A 20,511-nucleotide genomic window follows, 5' to 3' on the forward strand; every position below is an offset into this window, starting at 1 on the left:
GCTGAGTGAGGGGGCTGTGAGTGTGAGAGGGGCTGTGTGTGTGTGAGGAGGGGAGTGTGAGAGGGGCTGTGTGTGTGAGGGGGTTGTGAGTGTGGGTGAGTGTGAGAGGGGCTGTCAGTGTGTGGGGGAGTGAGTGTGTGAGAGGGGCTGTGAGTGTGAGAGGGGCTGAGTGTCTTTGTAAGGGGGCTGAGTGTGTGTGTGGGGGGGTGAGTGTGTGTGTGAGGGGGCTGAATGTGAGGGGGCTGTGAGTGTGAGAGGGGCTGTGTGAGGGGGCTGTGAGTGTGTGAAGAGGGCTGTGTGTGAGGGGGGCTGAGTGTGTGTGAGGGTGAGTGTTGTGAGGAGGGGATGTCTCTCACCCACAGACACCGCCGAGGGGAGGGAAGGGGAATGGCTCCCCGGGCGGCTGCAGTGCTTTGGGGGGCTTGCCTGCCAGGCTGTTCTGTCACGCAGCGGGTGGGCAGCCCCCAGCCCCGATTTAGACCGCTCAGGTACCTGGTTTTAGGCTCTCTGGCAGTCACCCGAGGGAAACGGGCACTCCTTGCTGCGTTTCGACTAATTAAAACAGAGCAGCTGACTCAAGTCCTACCGTGTTCCTTCCTCTCGGACCGGGGTCCTAGTTTGTAGCCTGGGTCAGTTGGTGTTTACGCTGTAGATGCCTGCATTTAGATGGGACAGGCGTGTCAGGGGGAAAAAGATGGTTGAAAAGTAGGAGGATGTGGACCATAAAACAGGTGTGGAATGACACTTGTAGGAGCCAGGATCAAAACGAAAGGCTGTGGTTCATCGTGCAGCAGGTAGTGGAGCAATACTTCTCACCTGGCTTTGTGTGGGTTCAAGGAGAGCCCGGAGACGTTCAGAAAACAAGTCTGTTGACAGCTACTACTTGCTTAGAAACCACACCTGGTTCAGTAAGTCTTTGAGATGAACTGGCCACAAGCTGGAGGATCTTCTGGCCATTTCTGTACGTGGCTCAACAGATACCAAGTTTGACGCGGTGCTGCTGCTTTGTAAATGCTCAGGACTGAGAGCTACCCAAACAACTAGCGAAAACGTCAAGTTATCCCATGATATACATGCACGTGAAAGAACTTGAGAGCTCTCAAGGCAGCTGCCTACAGCCCAGGTGGGGGATGCTATTTGGCCCATCCTGGGTTTTTTTTGTTGGAGAGTTAGTTAAAGATCACAAGCTGAAATGCAGCACCCAAAAGCCTCCTCCTTGGCTGGGAGAGAGGCAAGAGTGAGTGGGATGCCTCTGTATCCCACAGTGCTGACAGGGAAGGGAAAGGTATTTTTTTCTCAAAAACTGCCAGACATACACAAAATGGAAGGGTGTATCACTACTATTTGCTCTACAGAAAACACCTAAAAACCAGAACAGACTTAAACTGGCAGAACATCTAGAGCCTCAACCTGTTTCAAAGACTATTGAAATCACCCAGAGACCTGTCAATTTATTTTTGAGCTGAACAGCGATATAAATAATACTATGACATTAAATAAGACTAAAACAACTGTAGAAACCCACAACACTACTAGACAGCTATACACAATCATCTCCTTGAGCATCAAGCGTTGTGTGATATTACTGTTCTGACCTGTTAAGTTCCTGAATCATGACTGTTCAGGACTTAGCCATTGCAAGGGGGGATTTCTGTCCTGGAGACTCGGTGTTACCTCTTACATGCCCAACCTCTGTTGAACTTCAAGGGAGAATCAAACACAAAAGGCTAAGGTTTGGATCTTTGGCCCGTCTTGGAAAATAATGTGCTTTTAACTGTAAAAAATGAAAATCTATGATACAGCAGAGGTTAGGACCAAATAAATCAAATTCATATTTTAACGTTTCCCACCCTCATCTTTCATGTCACAGGTTTGATGAGTTCAACAATCCCTGTTCAGATTTAACAGTCTAGAGCTCTTTTACTTATGTAAAAGTGTAACAAAAAAAAAAGGCTACAGAACAATCCTTGTAGGAGTCTTTAAGATGGTAAGTACATGACAGAGAAATCAGAAGATGGTCTCATGGAAAGGAACAAAATGCAGTGGTGTGTTACAGTAGAAGCACCTGCCGAGACGAGAGCAGAGGAGAAAGCTGCAGTTACGCAATAAAATGACGGAGTTTGACGTTCAGCGCTTTTTCTTTAGTCAGCAAATCCATAGCGTGCTTTCTGTAAGCGTCAAACTGCAGCGAGAGTTCGTTGTATGCCTGCTTGCTGCTTTCGAGCTGTCGTTGGAGCTCTTGGACCTTCAGATCATTGTCCACTGCTGCTGCCTCTTTCATGAGGCGCTTCCCTGCTCTCTGCCTGGCTTCTTCTGCAGCCTCCAGCTTCTTCCCCAGCTGCTCAATTTCCCGTTGCTGCTTATCTTGCAGAGCTTTGCCCCTCTCCGTGGCCAGGTTCAGTAGTCGCTCTTTCTCCTCGTTCACCCTCTCCAGCTTGGCCTGCAGCTCGATGCCCTGAGTCCTCTGCTGACTTTCTGCGTGCTCTACCTGTGCAACGGTTTGTTGGTGCTCCTCCTGCCAGCGTTGCAGCTGGTTTTTTAGTGCGTTGACTTCCCAGGCGTGGGCACTTGCTTGCTGTCTCTGAGCTTCTAGCAGCTCCTTTTCTCGCTCTTGGGCTCTGCGAGTCTCATAAGCACATTTCTCCTATAAGGAGTCTAACTGCTGCGAGAGCTTTCTGGCCTGGGCAGCGAGCTGGAGAACTTCAGCTTCCTTCTCCTTCACAGTCTGGCTGAAAAGCACTTCGTTCTGCCGCAGGTGCTTATTCTCCTCCTGCAGCCGCATATGCCGTTTCCTGTGTTCATCCCTGAACTGCATCATTTTTTCATGGTTCTTGGCCAGATCCGTGATGCGCCCCTCCAAGTGCTGAATCCGTTGGGTCTGGGTTTTCATTTTCACAGCATCCTCTGTCCTCAGTTTCTCCAGCTCCATGTTGAGCTGCTCCAGGTCTCTGCAGCGTTTGCGTGCGTCGTCTGCTTTTTTCTTCAGTATACAGATAAGGTGATGCTGCTGTTCTAGGCGTGAATGCAGCAGAGCCTTCTCACTCTTCTCCTCTTCGAGGCTCTCACGGAGTTCCTCCAGGCCTTTTGTCAGATCTTCTGTGTCTTTGCCCGTCTCTGGATCACTTGTGGAGTTGGCCATCCCTGCCTCTCTCTCATCCAGAGCCATGGAGCCCCTGTCTCACACAAAGATGAGACAAAATTTTATAGTGACTGCTTCTTTTAGTGACATTCAGCATAATTAAACAGTACCCAACGGTTGTATGGCCAACACCACTGCACTAAGCTGGTGGATTTTCTCTGGACGTCCAGAGAAACCAGTGCCCAGGGGGGACAGGACATCCCAAAACCAGCGGCAGCCTGCAACCCGCGCAGTCCTGGAGCCCTCCTCGCCTGCTTCGCCCTGCTTCGAAGTCAGGCGGACTGATGAGAAGGGTGCCAGGCTCCTTGATGCAAAAGCAAAGAATGTAAGCTTACTATTTATGCAAGCCTATTCATTTGCTGATTACTAGCTTTGCTAATTATTCCTTCTCAAAGCGCTGTTGTTGTAGCTACAAGAAGTACTATTATATTGAGGTTAAAAGCTTGTAAGTGGTAAAGCTGTAAATAATTCCTTAAGCAATCCTTTTCCTCTGCCTTTATTTTCTGCTACAGATCTGGTATTATAAATGCAAGTAAAACATGGAGGGTTACATCAAACTTCTAATTTATTAATAAGATTTTAATAGTATATTGCTCATTAAAAATAATGGAATAGCCTTATCCCATGCTTAGAGATTTATGAATAAAATAAAAGATCTATACAATGCTAATAATTAGTGAATGCACTGCGATACAAAGGCTTGGTGCCTGGAGTAATGGTTCATCATTTGAGTTTTGACACTGATTTGCTGGATTACTTTAGGCACGTAATTTTAAAAGTCTGGTTCCTCATGTTAAAAATAAGGGAAATATTTATATTACGTTGGCACCAAAATCATTATTGGTGCCTAATCACATGGCATGCTACCCAGACGAATGAAAAGTCAGCCTAAAACTGATCTACGAGTTTTTCAGTCAGAGAACAGACCTGAAACTACATTGTGCATGGAACAGCCTGCTGATAACCAGCTTTTGTGAATTCCTGGGCTTTGACTGGAGGTAAAGATAGGGCATGGGAAGGAGCCAACTTAAAGAAAGGACAAAAAATAATGTGCAGTAAAAATGAATTAGTGCCTGTGAAGCACGGGCAGCTTCAGAGCTGTACAGCAGCAACCGTCGGCAGGGATGCTACCTCTGTCTCCACAGCCCCACGCTCCTCTACCGCTGTTGCTACCTTGGGTCCTGCCAAAATATTTGGAAGTAATGGAGGAGAGGGGGGAGGACTAAAAGGTTTAGGCCGTCCAGTGGAAACACAATGAAGAACAGGGTTTAAGAGGAGAAAAATGTGTTCTTTCTTACCGGGTGTTTTCTTTCCCCTGACTGTTTGTTGCTGCTGTCTCCGTGGGTTTCTGTCTCTGTGGCGATAAGAGGCTGAAACCAGTCACCCCAGAACTCATGCCTTTGTAAGGGCTGGTTGGAACTGGGCCAGCCCCACCAGAGTGGCTGAAAGAGCTGGGACTGTTTCTTAGCAAACAAATGCTGCTGACACTCTCAAAAGCACTCAGATTTGGTAGAGGGAAGAGGATTTCCACAAGTCTGAAGAATTCCTCACTCAGCTTGCGCCCCGCATGTGCCAGAGGACATCACAATGGCAGGCTCTGACCTTCTCAGAACACGCTGAAGGTCTACGGTAAGTAGACACAGCCCTTGCCCTAAACAACTTGCAACTTTATTCAGCAGTTAATGAAAAATCTGGCAGATAGCATAGGGAAGGGGAAAAAAAATGCAGCTGAAAGGAAAAAGCCAGTGCAGGTTTTGCTGACTCCACTGGAAAAGGATACGAAGCAAAGAGGAGTGAGTGATGTCAGTAAGGGATTTGAAGTGAACAAGACAAGGAGGGTGCAGTACCAGATCTTTCATATATGTGTACCAAAAAAACCCACCATTTTGGGCTAAAGCAAAGATGAGCATGCACAGTGAAGGAGAAAAAAAATAAATAAAAAAAAGTAAAAAAATGTGTTTCTCCCCTTTGCTTCTCTGGGCAAGGATGGATATATGCAAAGACATTCTAGGAGTATGGCTGCTTTGTCATAAAGGTGAACTGGAATTAAGAATCAAAGCATAGCTCTTAACTTATCAAACTGCCCTTTGGTGAGTAACTAACTGCACCTTTAAAGTTTTGGTTATGGATGACTAAAACCTTTCCTTCTGACTGTAAAGCAAAGAAACTAGTTTCTTGAAACTTTTTCTCCTAATCAACTTCATAAACTTACATTTCTCTATCAGTGTATTATCGATCTGGAACATACTACTGTAATTAGGAATGACTGAATTTGGTGCAAAGCTGTATTTATTATGTGAACCACATTCAGAGGTATGTCAAAAAATACCAATAATCTTTCTTAAAAAGTAAATTTTGCATTACTTTTGTTTTGTATTTTCAATACAGAATTCCCACTGGTTTACATGATTAGATGCAGCCATTACCTTCAAGCACTTTTTAATAAATCAACGTAATGTCCTTTAGCAGGAGGTGAAATTGTAATGTTTCTACTCTATAATTAAATCCTACAGCATGCATAGGGTAATCAAAGTACTTTTTCCACTGATAAAGCAGCTTGGTTTGTAATCTTCCCTTCTACTGAAGTTCATCTCACCAGGACAGCTTTGACTTTTCTTGTGTATGACAATAGTAAAACGGTAAAAAGATGATAAGCACAGCTCTGCTAAAGATGATAAGCTAAAGCTCTGCTGAAAATCTTTAACTTGGAGATGTACAGCTTGATACAGACTCCATGGCAGACTAACAGTGATAACAATAACTATCTAGTAAATATTTAGTGTTGTTAAGTGCTACTGTACTTTTCAAAGACTCTGCTGTGACTGCCTCTGCTGACCTCCTGTACATTTGGAAGCACGAGGAAGACTCGCTTTTGTGTGTGGTGACAATTATCCTTACAGGTTTACCTATAATAGTCTGCATTTGCTGCACATGCTGAAGAAAGGTATGAAAAACTGGGGAGGAGCACTTAATTTTTTGTAGTAAAGGGCCTGTTTCTGTTACTTGGCTTAGTTTGTTGATTAATCTAGATGAGTACATGATACTGCTATGTCATTAGTTAATCACACTAATTAATTACAAGTTCAGTGCAAAAGTAAATCTTACGTTCAGGTAGCTTTTTGAAATTTAAACTGGGTTTTGATCTATTTAGCGTGGCGGTAAGCAGTGTCTTTTGAGATAATGACAAAATGCTGTGTGTCTCTAGGACAGTTTAAGAATAGTGAGACAGAAGACGCTCTACTTGACCAAAAGACAAGGAGATTGACACTGTCACAAACCAAACATTTTATTTTGATGGCATTCAAGTTTAACTACCAAAATTTTGTACAGTGTTGAACACAGCAGATTACATGACACTTGCCTGCAAATCTAGAGCCTCAAGACCCCATCCCTACATCTGAAGTCCCAAAGCTATTTTGACATAGCAATGTATTTCAGCTCCAGAGGAAATACAACAACAACAAAAACTTTAATCCTATGAAATTATAGGTCATGTTCACAGCAGCCTATGTTTTCAGGTGAAAATGAATTCATATAGGCAGTGAATACAAATAAACTAGGTGCCTCTTCACTTCTCCAGAATCACCACCCTTTCAGGAGTGGCTATTTATTTAAAAACACAGAAGCAAAGTAGCTGCCATACCATTTAAGTACAAACACATTGTTCTGAAGTGTCACACACACGTTGTTCCCTAGTCATACAAGACAAATGTTTTGTATGTATCTGGGGAAAGTGGAATTTGTAGCAGCTACCAATCTCATCCAAAACACCTGAAGCAGTAAGAGATCAAGAATGACAAGAGAAAGTGGGTTCCCTGGCAGGTTGAACAGCACCTTTCCTTTTTTTCATTCATAGTGTATAATAAATACCAAGTAGCATTTAAATTTCTATGATTCAATTAAGCAACTGAGTTGGAGCTGTGAAAAGCCCCCTTCTCTTCTGTACTCTAACTGAGGTGCAAGATTTCACCAGCTTTTAGACCTACACAGCTGGAAAAAATAAATGTGCATTTATTTTCAGAAACACTTTCTGTCTGCATTTTTTTTATATTGCATGCTGAATTGCTAACATAAAACACCGGGTTTTAATAAACATTGAATTCCTATTTAGCTTTAATAGGCTGCTTTTAATTAAAAAATAGTAATAAATTTTGTATTTTATGCATTTATCTTTCTTTAGTAGCATGCATTTCTACAAGTTACAAATTTCAGTCCTATTTGCTATGCTGCAAAGCTATCTAAACCAAGACCACCATAATCCCAGCATTCTCCTAACGGTGGCGCTGAAGCACAGATAAATTACTTTTTGCAAAAAACCAAACTAATAGATACAGGTACAGAGGAGTACACTTTACAGAATAAATACCCAACATACTTGTCAGCACTAAAATTGGCATGTTTAGATCCTTTAGAGTAGCATTTGAATAAAAAAAGTTTCACCTCTATGCCTTCAGCATTTAAGAGTAAGGATTGTATACCAGCAAGATGATTAACGCATATATAAGCAAACTTTTTATAACCCTGATTTTGTTTATGGTACATTGGAACTAACAGTCCTCTGCACCTTGGAGAATAGGACATGGACAGTACCACTTCATGTAATGCTTCTTTCATTACAGAAAGAACTTTCATATCCTAGAAATGTACAACTACAAATAAAGGAACTTTCAAAAAAATTCTTCATGCTCGTATTCCTCACTGGAGAGATCTGACATGGCATAATGAGGATACAAACACATACTAATGAGCATGAACAAAATGCAACCTGCTGCTCTCTTATTAATAACACTTCAAGAACAATCCTAGAAGTGTACAGAAAGAGTTAACTCACTCTTAATTTTTTGCTGGTAATTTACATTATTTAAGGGATCAGCAATGCTTCAGTTAGGCAACACAAGCATCCAGGTATCACAGCTACCTCTGCCACTGAATTCTGCAAGTGCCTTCTTTGTTGAAGTAATTTTCAGTGACTAAGAAATAAAAGAATCCCTTAAATTTACATAGTAATCTGCAGGCAGAAGTTTAACTGAAATACAAGGTGACATTTGACAGCACAAAACCAGAACAGCAACAGAGCAGTGACTGTCAAAAGAGCTACTGTGTTCCTCTTCCAAGTTTCACTCCCACACCTTTAATTTAATTACCAAGGTTTCCTTTTGACACTAGCAATTAAAAAGCCACCTTATTTTGTCAATTTTGCAACCATTAGCATCCTGAGAGGTAGTGTGTCTTCTATCCATGTGTTCGGTGAGTTCATCATCCTCTCCCAAAGGGCAGTTTCATCTGAAGTAGAATCCATCCAGTCTACTGTAGTTCCATAGCTTTTGCCTAAAAAAAATGTCAGTTTTAAGAGAAACATTATTTAATATGCTGCAGAGTTGAGAGCAGACAATCATATTTGCCTGTCTTCTGAAACCGTTTCACCTCCTCAGGTAGCTGACCTAGTACTTTGAAGATCCAGTTCTACATTTTTACACTTGAACAATTCTGTCAAATACAATTAATGACAGTTTCACAGGGAAACTTTGTCATCTTTCTCCAGGCTTTTTTTTCCTTGTTATCCTTAGTCTTTTTGTCACAATCCCAAGGAGAAAGACATATGGGTGATTAACATCTGAGGGGGTTTAAGAATAAAACAGGACACTGATTTTGTACTGAAATACAACCTTGGGCACTCTAAAATTCAAATTGAATTTTATATCCTAATGAATGAAATTAGGATGAATATCCTAATTTGTGTTTTAGGTTATTCTGGTGAACCATGTGAGAAGTTAATTTGGGAAAAGTAATTTTTTTCTTGTATTTGCTTGAAAAGACTCCAAACACATCCTTCCCTCAGGCCAGAGAGGACAATGAGAGGGATAAATATAATGACAAGGAAAACATACAGTTCTTCTACCTGCACAGCTTATATTGCCCTTATACCAAAAACTTGTTTGCATTTGTAATTTTTCCTATCCAATGTTGTCAAATCTTATCATGCATTCCTGATCTATCCTTTTATCTCCACCCAATACTGTCTTTACACCACATCCCTAGTTTTTGCATGTGTAAGTTTGTAAGATGTTATCAAGATTTTGGGTGCAGGAATAGAATATTCTTGTACTTCAAACAGTACCAGATAAATGTATGGCCAGACAAAGGTTTACTTCTAATATTTCTCCTTAGTTGTCAGTCATCCTAACCCTCATAACACTACTACTATTTACATTTCAGCATCTGTGCTGAAGAATAGGTAAGTTACTGAATGAAACTCTTCAGTAAATAAATAACTGAAAGACTGTTCAGTGATCTTTGCAAAAAAAGAAGAAACGGAAAGGAAGAGGAAAAAAGGAAAGAGTGTATTTTGTAAATTAAGGACTAATGTGTTAATTGTCCAGCACCTGTTCCAAGGCCTATCCTAAGACCTCCCAGAAAGTGGTTGGCTAGTTTGTTGTGATCCCAGACTGTAAGTTCTATGCAGGCTTCTTTCAAATCTTCTGGTCTAAAGCCATCATAGACCATGGTGTGGTTGAATACTGGGTTTGTAGTTTTTGCCACCGTTCTTGTTTTCTGGCGACTTTTTCTGCTAGTATCTGGAAGAATGGTACTTCAGAAAGAAAAAGCATTGTCAGTTCGCACTTGCACAGCATAGCCTGCTGAATAGACAAAACCTACTGATTAACACTGTCCTTTGCATGTTAGAATGTGACTGAAGATGCTTCAGCATCATGGAGATGAAGTCAAAGGTCATGTTCTCAGTTCCTCCCAAGAAATACTGGCAGCATGTATCCACCCTTGTGCTTCAGAGGATGGAAGGGAAGGGGAAGTCAGGTGGGGAAGAGGCACAAGTGAGTTTATTTGCTCTATTATCACTAATGACACTGAAACCTTTTTGTTGCTGCCAGAGATTTCCCAACCATCTTGTTATTCTTGTCTCTTTACATTTTTAGTCTGTATGTGGAAAGGAAGGAGGAAGATATACAACTATGCTTCTCACTCCTGTCTCCTCCCACGACTTGCTAAGCTAAACCATACTCTTGCACACACACACTTTGTTTAAATGCAAATAAAAGCAGGCACAATTTTGACTAGCCCTTCCACCAAGTAACTGAGCAGACAAAATGAAAGAGTAGCGATTACGCAGGAAGTTGTCCCAGTGTGTTTTACTTGGTGGTATATACTTTGCATCTTGAAGTTTTAAGCTCTGCAGGATAATTTGCATTACAATAAAGGAGAATCAGAAAGTAATTAGGTGGTTTTTAATTTGAATGTCGAAAAATGAAGATAAGATTAGAAAGCACAACAGTCGTATTATTAGGCCACCATGTTTGATGATTTCAACCACAGTTCTTACCACTTAATAAAAGAGTTGAGCCTGTTGCCTCTTAGAGGAGGAAGGTCATGGCATTCCTTCACCCAGATGTGGACCTCACCAGTAGAGAGAGTCTTCTTTCCTGTAAAAATAAACCAAAACATCTGATTAAGCCTTGTAGACCCCTTTTAAATGGAATTTCTGTGATGCGGCACTTCCTGCCCATTTGTGGAAGTGATATTCGGCCTAGACTCTCATTATCTCACATCTTAATTTAGCATTCCTTTCTGTACTCTTGAAGCTGCAATCTTCATCCCATCAAAATACTGCAAGATCACATCATGTCTGTATTCCTACAACACCTTTTCTTCTGTTACAACTAAACAAATACATACTACTGGTCTTCTCTTTCCAAGCCTCCTAGATAAAGAGATCTGCTTGTCTTCAGTCCATGTGATGCTAGCATTTACTGCTTCTTGTACTTTCAAATAAGCTCCTTTGTGCTCTTAATGTATTTAATTCTTACTGATTGACTGACTGGCTGGATTAAAGACCTGGCTTCACTGTCAGATCAGCCAGTTATCAGTTGCCAGGCAAGATTAAAACAAACAGATCGTACTGCTATAAATTGCTGCATTCTAAATACTTACTGCTGTTTTCTGCTTCTAATAGTGCTTGAATTTAGTGTGTTGTCATTGTTTGTTTAGAAAAATCACAGCACCTGCCTGATGATTGATATTATCTAAAACTGTTAGTGATAAAACAGATTTTTGTTACACATACAGACACATACAGAATCTTACAAATCTAAGATTATAAAAATGAGGTAATTTCTTCTGTAGTAACATTAAAAACAACAAAAGATGGTAAAACAATCTTTGGATCCTAAACTGAATTCATGACCAGGGTGAATTAATCCTCTAAAAAAAACCCCAAAAAACCAAACAAAAAAAAACCCCAAATGTCTGAATTGGCTGAAAAACATTAAACAGCTTTTTTTTTTTTTTTTAAAAAAAAGAACAAAACCCCCAAAGGCCTGACAAAACCAAAGAAAGAAGCAATGCATACCTCCAACAGGGTGTGGGACATACTGGAGGGCTAGTTTCATCTCCCCTCTGTTTTCTGGTTTAAAAGCCATTGTTGAAGTCTGAAATTTAAGAAAAAAACCCAGAAATCTCAAACCTTGCAGTTCACGCACAGAGTTTACCATGCAAAGTTTTCCACTGAAACAGGCCTGACTTCTACATGAGGCAAGATTTTTTTCCTATTTCCCTACCCATTAGTCTTCTGTCAGATTACAGGACATTAGAGATTTTAGGGTATGTTTAACCACTTGACAGTGCCTCAGATACATAGCTCTTCCACTAAAGCAGAAAACAAGACCCAGGAGAGGCCAAAAGGCTTTGAGGGCACATCTTTTCCACTGTTGTGCACTTATTTAAAGAACTAGAACATATGCTTTTTCAATCAGGAAACTTACTCTTTGTGCAACAGAAAGTGCACTTTTATAAACTCATTTCTATAGGAACGTTTTGTCTCATTTAATACAATCTAAAACTCAGCCTCAACAACAGTTATCTTGCAAAAAGGCACAAGAATATGTCACTTCTTCATAGAGAGTCATGGACTATCTGTAGATGGAACATGGCACCTGTTAACATTTGGCTACATTTATCTACCTAGAGCACTTTTAAAATCAGTCGAATTAAACTAGTGCTAAAGACTACCATGACATTCCTGGTTTGTTCTACAAATTATTAAAATTTGGATTGAGCAAATTTTGGAATGAACTAATGAAGTAAATTCAAGGAGAAAAAGAAAAAGGAGAAAAAAAAAAAGATAAAAACAACAAAAGAAACCAGAACCTCTGGCAGTGGCTTAGCTAAAAGTTTAGATTTTGGCTGAAACCCATTAACAAACAACAGGCACACAGACATGGAAGTCATAATTACATCTGATATTAAAATGTTGCTGCACTTGCTCCGTATTCTCAGGAGGTTTACTTCATATTCAGGGAACAAGTGCTTTCAGGTATCTATTGCAGCAACATGATGTAAGTGAAAAATACCTTGAAATTCCTGCTCCTTAGACTATGAGAAAATTTTTCCTACTATAATAGCTAGCTACTTACTAGACTAATAGAAACCTCAGAACTGTATGTTCCATTTACCAGTAAAGAGGTATTTATGATTATAACCAACACAAAAGCCACAGAACACACAAGACCAGGCCTAAAAAAATAATGACTTGGTTTTGCACTTACACAGCAGAAGACACAAAACAGCTAACCCACCCCTAGTAACCTACCCTTGGCTTGAGTGGAAACCAATTCATCTGCTTGTTGGATTTATCATTCCAGTCCCAAGTTCCTAAATCCAGCTCCACTTCACCAAGGAAGCTATTCCTCCCAAAGGTATCATTGTGCCAGACAGAGATATTAAGGGTTTGGTTCTTTAGGAGACCCTTCTCAATTTTATACTGTGAGGAAGAAGAAATGAGAAAAAAAATTAAAACAAGCTGGATGTTTATCAATGCTGTGTCTGAAAGTGACAAGGTTCGAAAAAAAGCGTGTCTGAGTTTATACATTCGTAACTGCTCACTTCATTTCAGAACAAAACTCTCTTCATGTTTTACTTTTTATTTCAAGCATCTTAAGCTCATAGTTGGCTTGTGTTTGTCTGCAATAAGTATACAACAATCAGGTTTCTCAATGCTGTATCCAGAGTACACTGTAAAGTTAACCCACCAATGGAAGGACATAGGTACTTCTACAGAGCAATCCATCTCATCCTAACGTCTCTTCCGAGAGCATCTAGACCTGTGCCTAAAAGTTAAGATTCCTCATACTTCACGCATGCAGTATTTCATGTCTAGTAATAGTTTGACAAATACCCGCAGTATTTCATTATAGACTGGATTAAAAGTTTTCTTTTTGACAGAGGTCTTCCGTTTGCCCAGCTTGTATTTCTCTGGAAGCAGGTAGGTCTTTACATACCTAAAATTTAGACAGGCTTGTTAGAAGAGCAAAGAACCCACCCTTTCCAACTTCCCCTTCCAAAATACACAAGTATTTGCTTATAAAGTAAAAGAAATCCACTTAATTAGCCATTATGTTACATTGTTATATTTAAGAAAAGGAACAGCAGTGATGAAGTACTGTAACAGTTTCCAAAGTGGGACATTAACCTCCTTCTACCAGGGGGAAATCTGTTGAAATGTCTTCTCAACACATACAGAATATATAACTATAGTATGCCTAGATACCAGGTTTATAGGCTCTAATCCTATTGAAAACTTATCAAATCAGGATTTACCATCTGGAAAGTTGAATTTTAAAAGAGAATGTAATTTTCTTAGAAGTTTGACCTTCCTATGTTAATACATGTACTGATTTATAATGGTGATTCTACATTCAGTTCAGAGTGGAAAACCACGTAAAGCATGTTATAGCCTCTTCATTTATTTATTGGGTTGTTTACCCCAACAGGTTATAGAAACGGGAAAAAACCATCAGTTTTCATTTTCACATTAAAAGAAAAACTTCCATTCAGAAATAAATATATTCTCTGTACTTACGGGTCTGAACGCTGTCGCTTAACATCTGCCATTGCCAAGTCTTTACACTGGCAGATAAAAATGTGGAGCTCATTCAGCTGTTCTACATAATCAATAGCAAACTGAATGTTCCCCTTCACATCAACATCGCCGAAGTCTGCACTATAAATGCTCATTAGACTTCCACTCACCTGTATCATACAAGAGGAGAAAAATTTTCCAGTCATTGCATTTCACCAGATACTTCAAGATTAGGGTAGAAGTTATGCTCAGAATTCAGACAGTAAAGAAATCAACTGTGTCCTTTTAGATGTAATAACAAAATGTAACAGACACTGTTATACAAGCTTCTCAGCAAGCAGATTAACAAAAGAAAGTTGTTTGTAAATCAAAGGTGCTAGGCCAAGTTTTCTACAAAAGAATTTGAATGGGTGTATTGCATTGAGATAGAAGAAATAAAAAGATAGGATGCTGTAGATCTGGAGATTGCCTGTGATCAGATCCTTGAAATATTACTTATATATCTCTTCAGCTGCTCTTCCTTGCAGAAAGCAGAGCCTAACAGTTTAGGACAACAGGCCTTCTGAAAATACCAACAAAAAGATTAGCGATAAAAGTCTGTATGGCTGAATTATGTACTTAAATAAAACACCAAAAATTAAACACTACATACGTAGAAAGAGAAGGACGTACAATCTTTTTTAAATCTCAATATCCTTCCCCAAAATTCTACTTTTCCCATTAAGTCCACATAAACTAATGACTTTTGGTCAGCCAGTTCACTGACTTAGTTACGCACCCCACATACCAATACTGTCTCTTGCTTTCACTTACTTCTCCCCCCTTCTCCTTTTCTAAATGTTTGTTCTATATAAATGGTCCCTCATTTCCAGCTACAAATGTAAGCTTAGAGTAAAAGCCATCTCTTTGCTCAGTGTTTATAGAGTATGCTGCACAGTGGAAACTTGAACAGGCTCCAATATATTACTAGAAAGTAAAAAAAAGTAAAACCAATTCTATCATATTTGTTTTAGGCAATTCCATGCAAGGGTTCACATAACAGAGAGGGAAGGAAGGACACAGAGATGCCAAGGGAATAAAGATAAGAGGAATAAGAAGGGAACCAAAACAATACTGGAGAGATTAGCAAAAGCAAAGTGCCATTAAAACAAGGCTTTGGTTTACATACAGAGGATAAGGAGGCCATGCCAGAAGAGCCGCTAAGCGTGGTTAGAGAGCTGGGACTCTTCTTGATTCTGCCAAGGGAATAACTGCTTTCTGATGCTGTATCTGTCTCTCTGTTATCACTCTACAAAAACATCACAGAAAGAAAGTCTGTGTAGGTTCTTTATAGTCACAAGGAACATTAAAAAAGAAAAAACAAACAGAATTTTAATGCAGACTGAGACTCAGTGAAAACCTGAATTTAAATCCCCTTGTAATTAATATTTCTTGAATTAGGTCATGCACTTAAAAAAAAGTTGAAAGGGAATTTTTCTGATGGAAAGCCTACACTGAAAATTTTTTAAAGTAGTAACGCAACCAGGTTTGGTTTTTGGTTTTAAATCTCAAATAGCAATGAAAAAGTACAAAGTTAACTTTATTGGGACAACTAAACTCAACTTCTCTACTTCACTATCTCATGTAAGGGGTAGTGCTCAGGTTTCTTACCAGTCCCTTTTTGTTACATAGCAAATACTATCAATTCTGTACCCTCTATTTTGAAGGCAGCTAGCTGGAAGGTAACATGCAGAGTAGAACACCACCGGATACAGTGCATGGCTTTTGCGAAAAGCCTTTCTTGCAAGAGGGCAAGCATGGCCCTGCTTTTCCATCAGGGAACTGCAGTTTTGGTTTACTTGGTCATTATCAGGTCATGTGCTTACAAGCCCGTTCTGTCTCAATGCTATCACGGTACTAAATACACAATGCTTCACTTCCCACATGTGCCTTGGCATCTTCCTGTGCAAGCTGTTACAGAAAGCATCATCTCCCTGTTGTATTCCATCCATGAACAATTGACAAGCCTTTCCCCACTCCCTTACACAGTTTTGAACTGCTGTCATAGATCTTCTACTAACAGGTGCAAGCTGAGTAAACAACAATTTCTACACACATTAAGAAATAAATATCTAGCATATAATCATTTTGAATAAGTCTTTATACAGATCCGTTGACTGTAGCTTCTCTGGCTACGTCTATACTACTAAGTAAAAGCAGGCCAGGACTGTTCCCCAGTTCAGAGGCCAAAGGTAAAGACTGACTCATGTCCATCCTACCTAGGGGAAGGCTCCTCGAGAGAAATATTGTTTTGGAGAGAGTTACTCAGGACTGTCCAAAAGAAATCCAGGGAGTGAAGTAACAGTTAAGCAGTGTGGATAATCCGTCCTGTTACATGGGCTCTTTGAAAGACAGGAAAATCCTAAGCCCTCTGATAGAGGAAGGATATATGGCTTCCCTAAGACCATTTTAGCTGCTGTCCACACAGCGGGTCAGCAGAAGACATACAGGACTGAATCCAGTTCTGCTTACTTTCAACCCTGTACTTCTCATGGAGGTTTGTGGAATGTCTGGAAGTTCAGAGACAAGGAATTACTAAGCACTGGGGTGACTGCATGCCTCCAGAATGCATTACACTTGTGATGATTTATTTTTTTAAAAGTTAATTCCAAATGTTAAATAAGGATATTGTTACTATCCACAAGTAAAGAACCCTTAATTTTTAGGCTATTCTCTTTTAACCAGAAGGAAAACACACTGGTACTCTAAGAGACAGACTTCTTTGTATTTCTTCTTGAATTAGAAAGTATGTTATTATCAGAATTCATTATTTTTAAAATAATTCCAGAACTGAACTAGTACATAGAAATGAGTGTTAATACTACTGTGACTACATTGTGTCTACAATGCTTATTCCTAACCTGTTACTTCTACCAGGTTTATGTTATCCATTCATTAGTTTCATGCTTCATATTGGCCAGATGGTACTTCAGTGATTATAAACTCCAAGGCAGAACCAGCATGTGGTACACATACATGCTATTTCTATAGCTATACACTCTGTTTTTTACATATATATATATATATATATACAGACACCCCTATATGTTTGTGTGTGCATGGCATGCATATGACTTGTATGTGCTGTGCTGTGAGCTTGAACTAAAGACAGTATTGGGACTAATCACAATTTTAAAAATAAATTGGGGGGGGGCAGAATAAACAGATTTAGGTGCTGACAATTTCTTAGAATATCACTATGAACTATCCCCAAACCCTTTCTACTCTGATCAGATTGATTACGTATAGTCCTTTGGCTTTCAAGTATTTGTCAGACTGTTCCATTCAAAACCCACGAGTAAGCTTTTTACCTGGCTTCTTACAGAGGCTGTAACTGGTTGTTTTTAGATGCCCAGATACTCATTTCAGACTTGTTTGGTATCCCAACTCCAATGGTTTGAAATGCTAATCTTTTGATCCATCCATGGTGCAATGTTAACAGCCTTAGAAAAGTTTCCTCTGCATTCTTCTCAGCAGAAGGGGCATTAGGATGGTGTAATTTTAGAGAATCTTTAACCAAAGACGTGTAATTCATAGACACTGAATGGTTTTAAGTTCTGCACTTAAGGTAAGATTAATCAAACCTGTATCACGTTTTGGTTATTTCAGACTTTAGGAGGAAGTAGGGTAAGACAGGGCACAGCATATTCCTGTTTCTGACTCTTCAGTCCTTTTAGACATGTGTTTTTAGAAAAATAATCCAAAATATTGATGTTTATGCTGTAGTTATAGTGATAAGGGCTAGGGTAAGCAGCAATTCCTCATTTTATAACACAGACGCAGGTATTTTTGTGATATCTATGCCCCAAATTCCTGTGTCCCATTTACAACTGGGTCCACTAATGCACATCCTTCATTGACAGGACTCAGGTGTTTCTACCACCATTTGCTAGCAGCTTGGGGGAGGGGGAGTTTTGCATGCACATTTGCCATACAAATTCACATTCACACTATGGCACTCAAAAAAAAGAAAAAAGAAAAAAAAAAAACAATCTAGCATGTTATCCAAGTTCAATAATGATGAGGTATTTCCTATTCTCTAGAGCTGCCTGTTCCCTGTGACCAATGTAGCTACCTCTTTTAGGCATTTATGGTAGGAGGTTCATCCTTGGTCTAAACACAGGCTCCACTCCTCTCTTTACTGACTGTTTGGGGAGTCATAGACCAGGCAGTTCAAATCCCTTATTGCTTTCAAACTTTGGTGTCATTTTAGGAGATTTGAATACGGCCTCAGAGCTTATACGAAGGCCCACACCACGATGGTGATGACGACAACAATAATAATAGACTTGCAGAGGCACAGTATGTTGTCGGAAGTTCTGAAAGTTCACTTACAAGGAGTTAACAGCCTGGTACCTGAACCTACATCCCCAAGCAGAATACCAAGCTAATACCCATGTGAGAAGGGTTACCAGATGGTGACTTTCTTATGGTCTTACACGCTCATTTTAGATTTTAGGCTCTGAAGAAAATAAATGTATGCACGTACGTATGTTCTAAAGAGCAAACAGGACCTGTTAGTTTAAGGATAGAGACTGCCTTTGGGAATAACAGCAAGCATTCACTATGCTTCAATCTCCTAGATAAAACATGCTCTGTATGTTGAGCTGTACAGTAGAATAAACCACTAGTTACTGGACTAAAGTTTCTGAAAGGTTAATTAGTCACAGATTGTTCAGGATCACCTCCTGATTGTTACACCACAACCTCAATTCCATGCCATGGTCCAACAGTAAACTAGCTTAGCAGACCTTGGAAAGCACTACTTGACAAACACAAAATGCCACAGTAATCAAAAGGTTTAGGTAGGATATTTCAGAGATGGAACGTACCTCTTCTTGTAGGAATGATGGTACTGACTTGCTCAGTCCTTTGAGTTTTTCAGGATTGGAAAACGGCTTATCAGGCTGTGAAGGCACTGTGGAAACTGAAGAGCAGCAATTCAAAAGGCTTCAAAAATACATTTGTACATCAAAACAGTGAAATTCCGTAAGAGGACATGGTTAGAAACAAGCAACTTCGATGAAATACATGCACGTGCACAACCAGCTTACAACTTGGATGCAAGATTTCCTGCCTGTCGCCCCCCCATATAGGACCCAGAGAAGCTATCATTAGGAAGGATAGTCCACTTTGACATCTCCTATAACACTGACCAAAGAACTTTGTCTGGCAGGAGCAAAAATGTTTATGTTGCTGACATGACATACAAGCCTGGGTGCTGCAAGCAAATTCTGATCAAATGTGATGAAGAAAACATTTTCATTTTTACCTGCTAGACTTTCTTCCCAGAGCAAGGATAAGTGCACTTATGCAGTAACCACACCATCATTGACATTAGAGTCATCATAAGGATCTTGGTAAGAAGTACAAGCCAAACTCTGTTCTTTTATTTACTCAGCCTAATTAATTGCAATAAGAACATTTATGTAAATCAAGCAATTTTTAGACCTGAACAAGGAAGTTTCAACTATTCCTAGTTAATTATAAGATGCATATCTCATTAATGATGCACTTTTTTGCAGCTCATCTCTCCCACTTTTGTATACCTCTACTGAAGTTCAGTTCTATGCTCTATACAAAGCTTAATTGCACAAGCTAGCCTTGCAAAAATCCAGTTTGCAGTAAGCCCACAATTATGCTCTAACCATACTTATATTTAATAATGCACTAAAGCTCTATATCTTTGGACTGGATACACATTGTGAAATGCTCCAGTACTGAATAACGTATGACAGAATTACTTGGCAACAAACAGCCAGCTACAGGGGCACATTATCTATTGCATAAAATGAAACACTGCATACAACGGGATTGTTTGCAAGGCATGGGTTAAGCTTTTGCAAAGCTTTTGCTGTTGAAGCTCAAATAGTGCTCCACGTATCGGTTATTGTCAGTATGCAGTTAGATGAAGTATTCCCATTGAGCAAGTATCTAGTCCAGATGTATAACTTGTTAGTTGTTAAATAAAAAAAGGATATTTAAAGTATTAGTTTAAATATCAGTGGAGAAGTCACTCCATTGTCTGCTGGAAGAATCCTGTTACTCACTTCCTGCTGTATTTTCATTCCTCTCTTGATGCTGATCAGGTTTCAGACCTGCTCAGTGCAGTATTGACAACAGTCACTCAGTAGCACAAACAGCTTTGCAATGTTATAAATAGCACCAATATATATTTTATATGTGGGAAGTTTTTGACTTCCCCAGACCCCATGTAGTTCTGTGTTTTGCATCGCTGTCCTCCTTTGAGGAGCTGGATGATAACAAAGGTAACATGAGTGTATAAGCTAGGCAAAGCAAAAAGATGAATAGTATTTTCAAAAGAACTTGCCTTATTCTGTCTGTACAGCTATCAGTTTGGCTGTTTGTCTTTTCTTTAAAAAAAAAAAACAAACCAAACCTTCATTCTTAATAAATGTAACTCAAACACCCCCCACCCTTTTCAGGTAAGTGTCTACACATT

The 20,511-nt window shown here is 39.8% G+C and overlaps 3 protein-coding genes across 4 annotated transcripts in view; all 3 read right to left on the reverse strand.

Annotated features, from left to right (window-relative positions):
* Positions 1-957, reverse strand: part of CREBZF (CREB/ATF bZIP transcription factor) — a 2,179-nt gene extending 1,222 nt beyond the window's left edge. Inside the window, exon 1 of the mRNA XM_010576743.1 lies at positions 901-957. Coding sequence (XP_010575045.1) covers positions 901-957 — 57 coding nt within the window. The remainder of the gene's footprint in view (positions 1-900) is intronic.
* Positions 958-2,098: 1,141 nt separating this feature from the next.
* CCDC89 (coiled-coil domain containing 89) lies at positions 2,099-3,166 on the reverse strand. Its single transcript, XM_010576745.1, is given in 1 exon segment — positions 2,099-3,166. A coding segment is annotated over 1 exon segment (1,068 nt).
* A 4,226-nt stretch (positions 3,167-7,392) lies between these two features.
* The window catches only part of SYTL2 (synaptotagmin-like 2), a 46,531-nt gene continuing 33,412 nt past the window's right edge, over positions 7,393-20,511 (reverse strand). The window contains exons 10-19 of one of the 2 annotated variants that reach the window (XM_010576561.1): positions 20,099-20,146; positions 18,881-18,975; positions 15,178-15,297; positions 14,010-14,179; positions 13,326-13,428; positions 12,741-12,911; positions 11,502-11,580; positions 10,476-10,575; positions 9,523-9,728; positions 7,393-8,467 (exon numbers count right to left, since the gene is read on the reverse strand). In XM_010576561.1, coding sequence (XP_010574863.1) covers positions 8,322-8,467; positions 9,523-9,728; positions 10,476-10,575; positions 11,502-11,580; positions 12,741-12,911; positions 13,326-13,428; positions 14,010-14,179; positions 15,178-15,297; positions 18,881-18,975; positions 20,099-20,146 — 1,238 coding nt within the window. In that variant the 3' untranslated portion in view covers positions 7,393-8,321. The remainder of the gene's footprint in view (positions 8,468-9,522; positions 9,729-10,475; positions 10,576-11,501; positions 11,581-12,740; positions 12,912-13,325; positions 13,429-14,009; positions 14,180-15,177; positions 15,298-18,880; positions 18,976-20,098; positions 20,147-20,511) is intronic. The other variant, XM_010576562.1, reaches the window with a different exon arrangement.

The sequence above is a fragment of the Haliaeetus leucocephalus genome, unplaced genomic scaffold, assembly GCF_000737465.1.
Source record: "Haliaeetus leucocephalus isolate CR32 unplaced genomic scaffold, Haliaeetus_leucocephalus-4.0 Scaffold536, whole genome shotgun sequence".
Lineage (NCBI taxonomy): Eukaryota > Metazoa > Chordata > Aves > Accipitriformes > Accipitridae > Haliaeetus > Haliaeetus leucocephalus.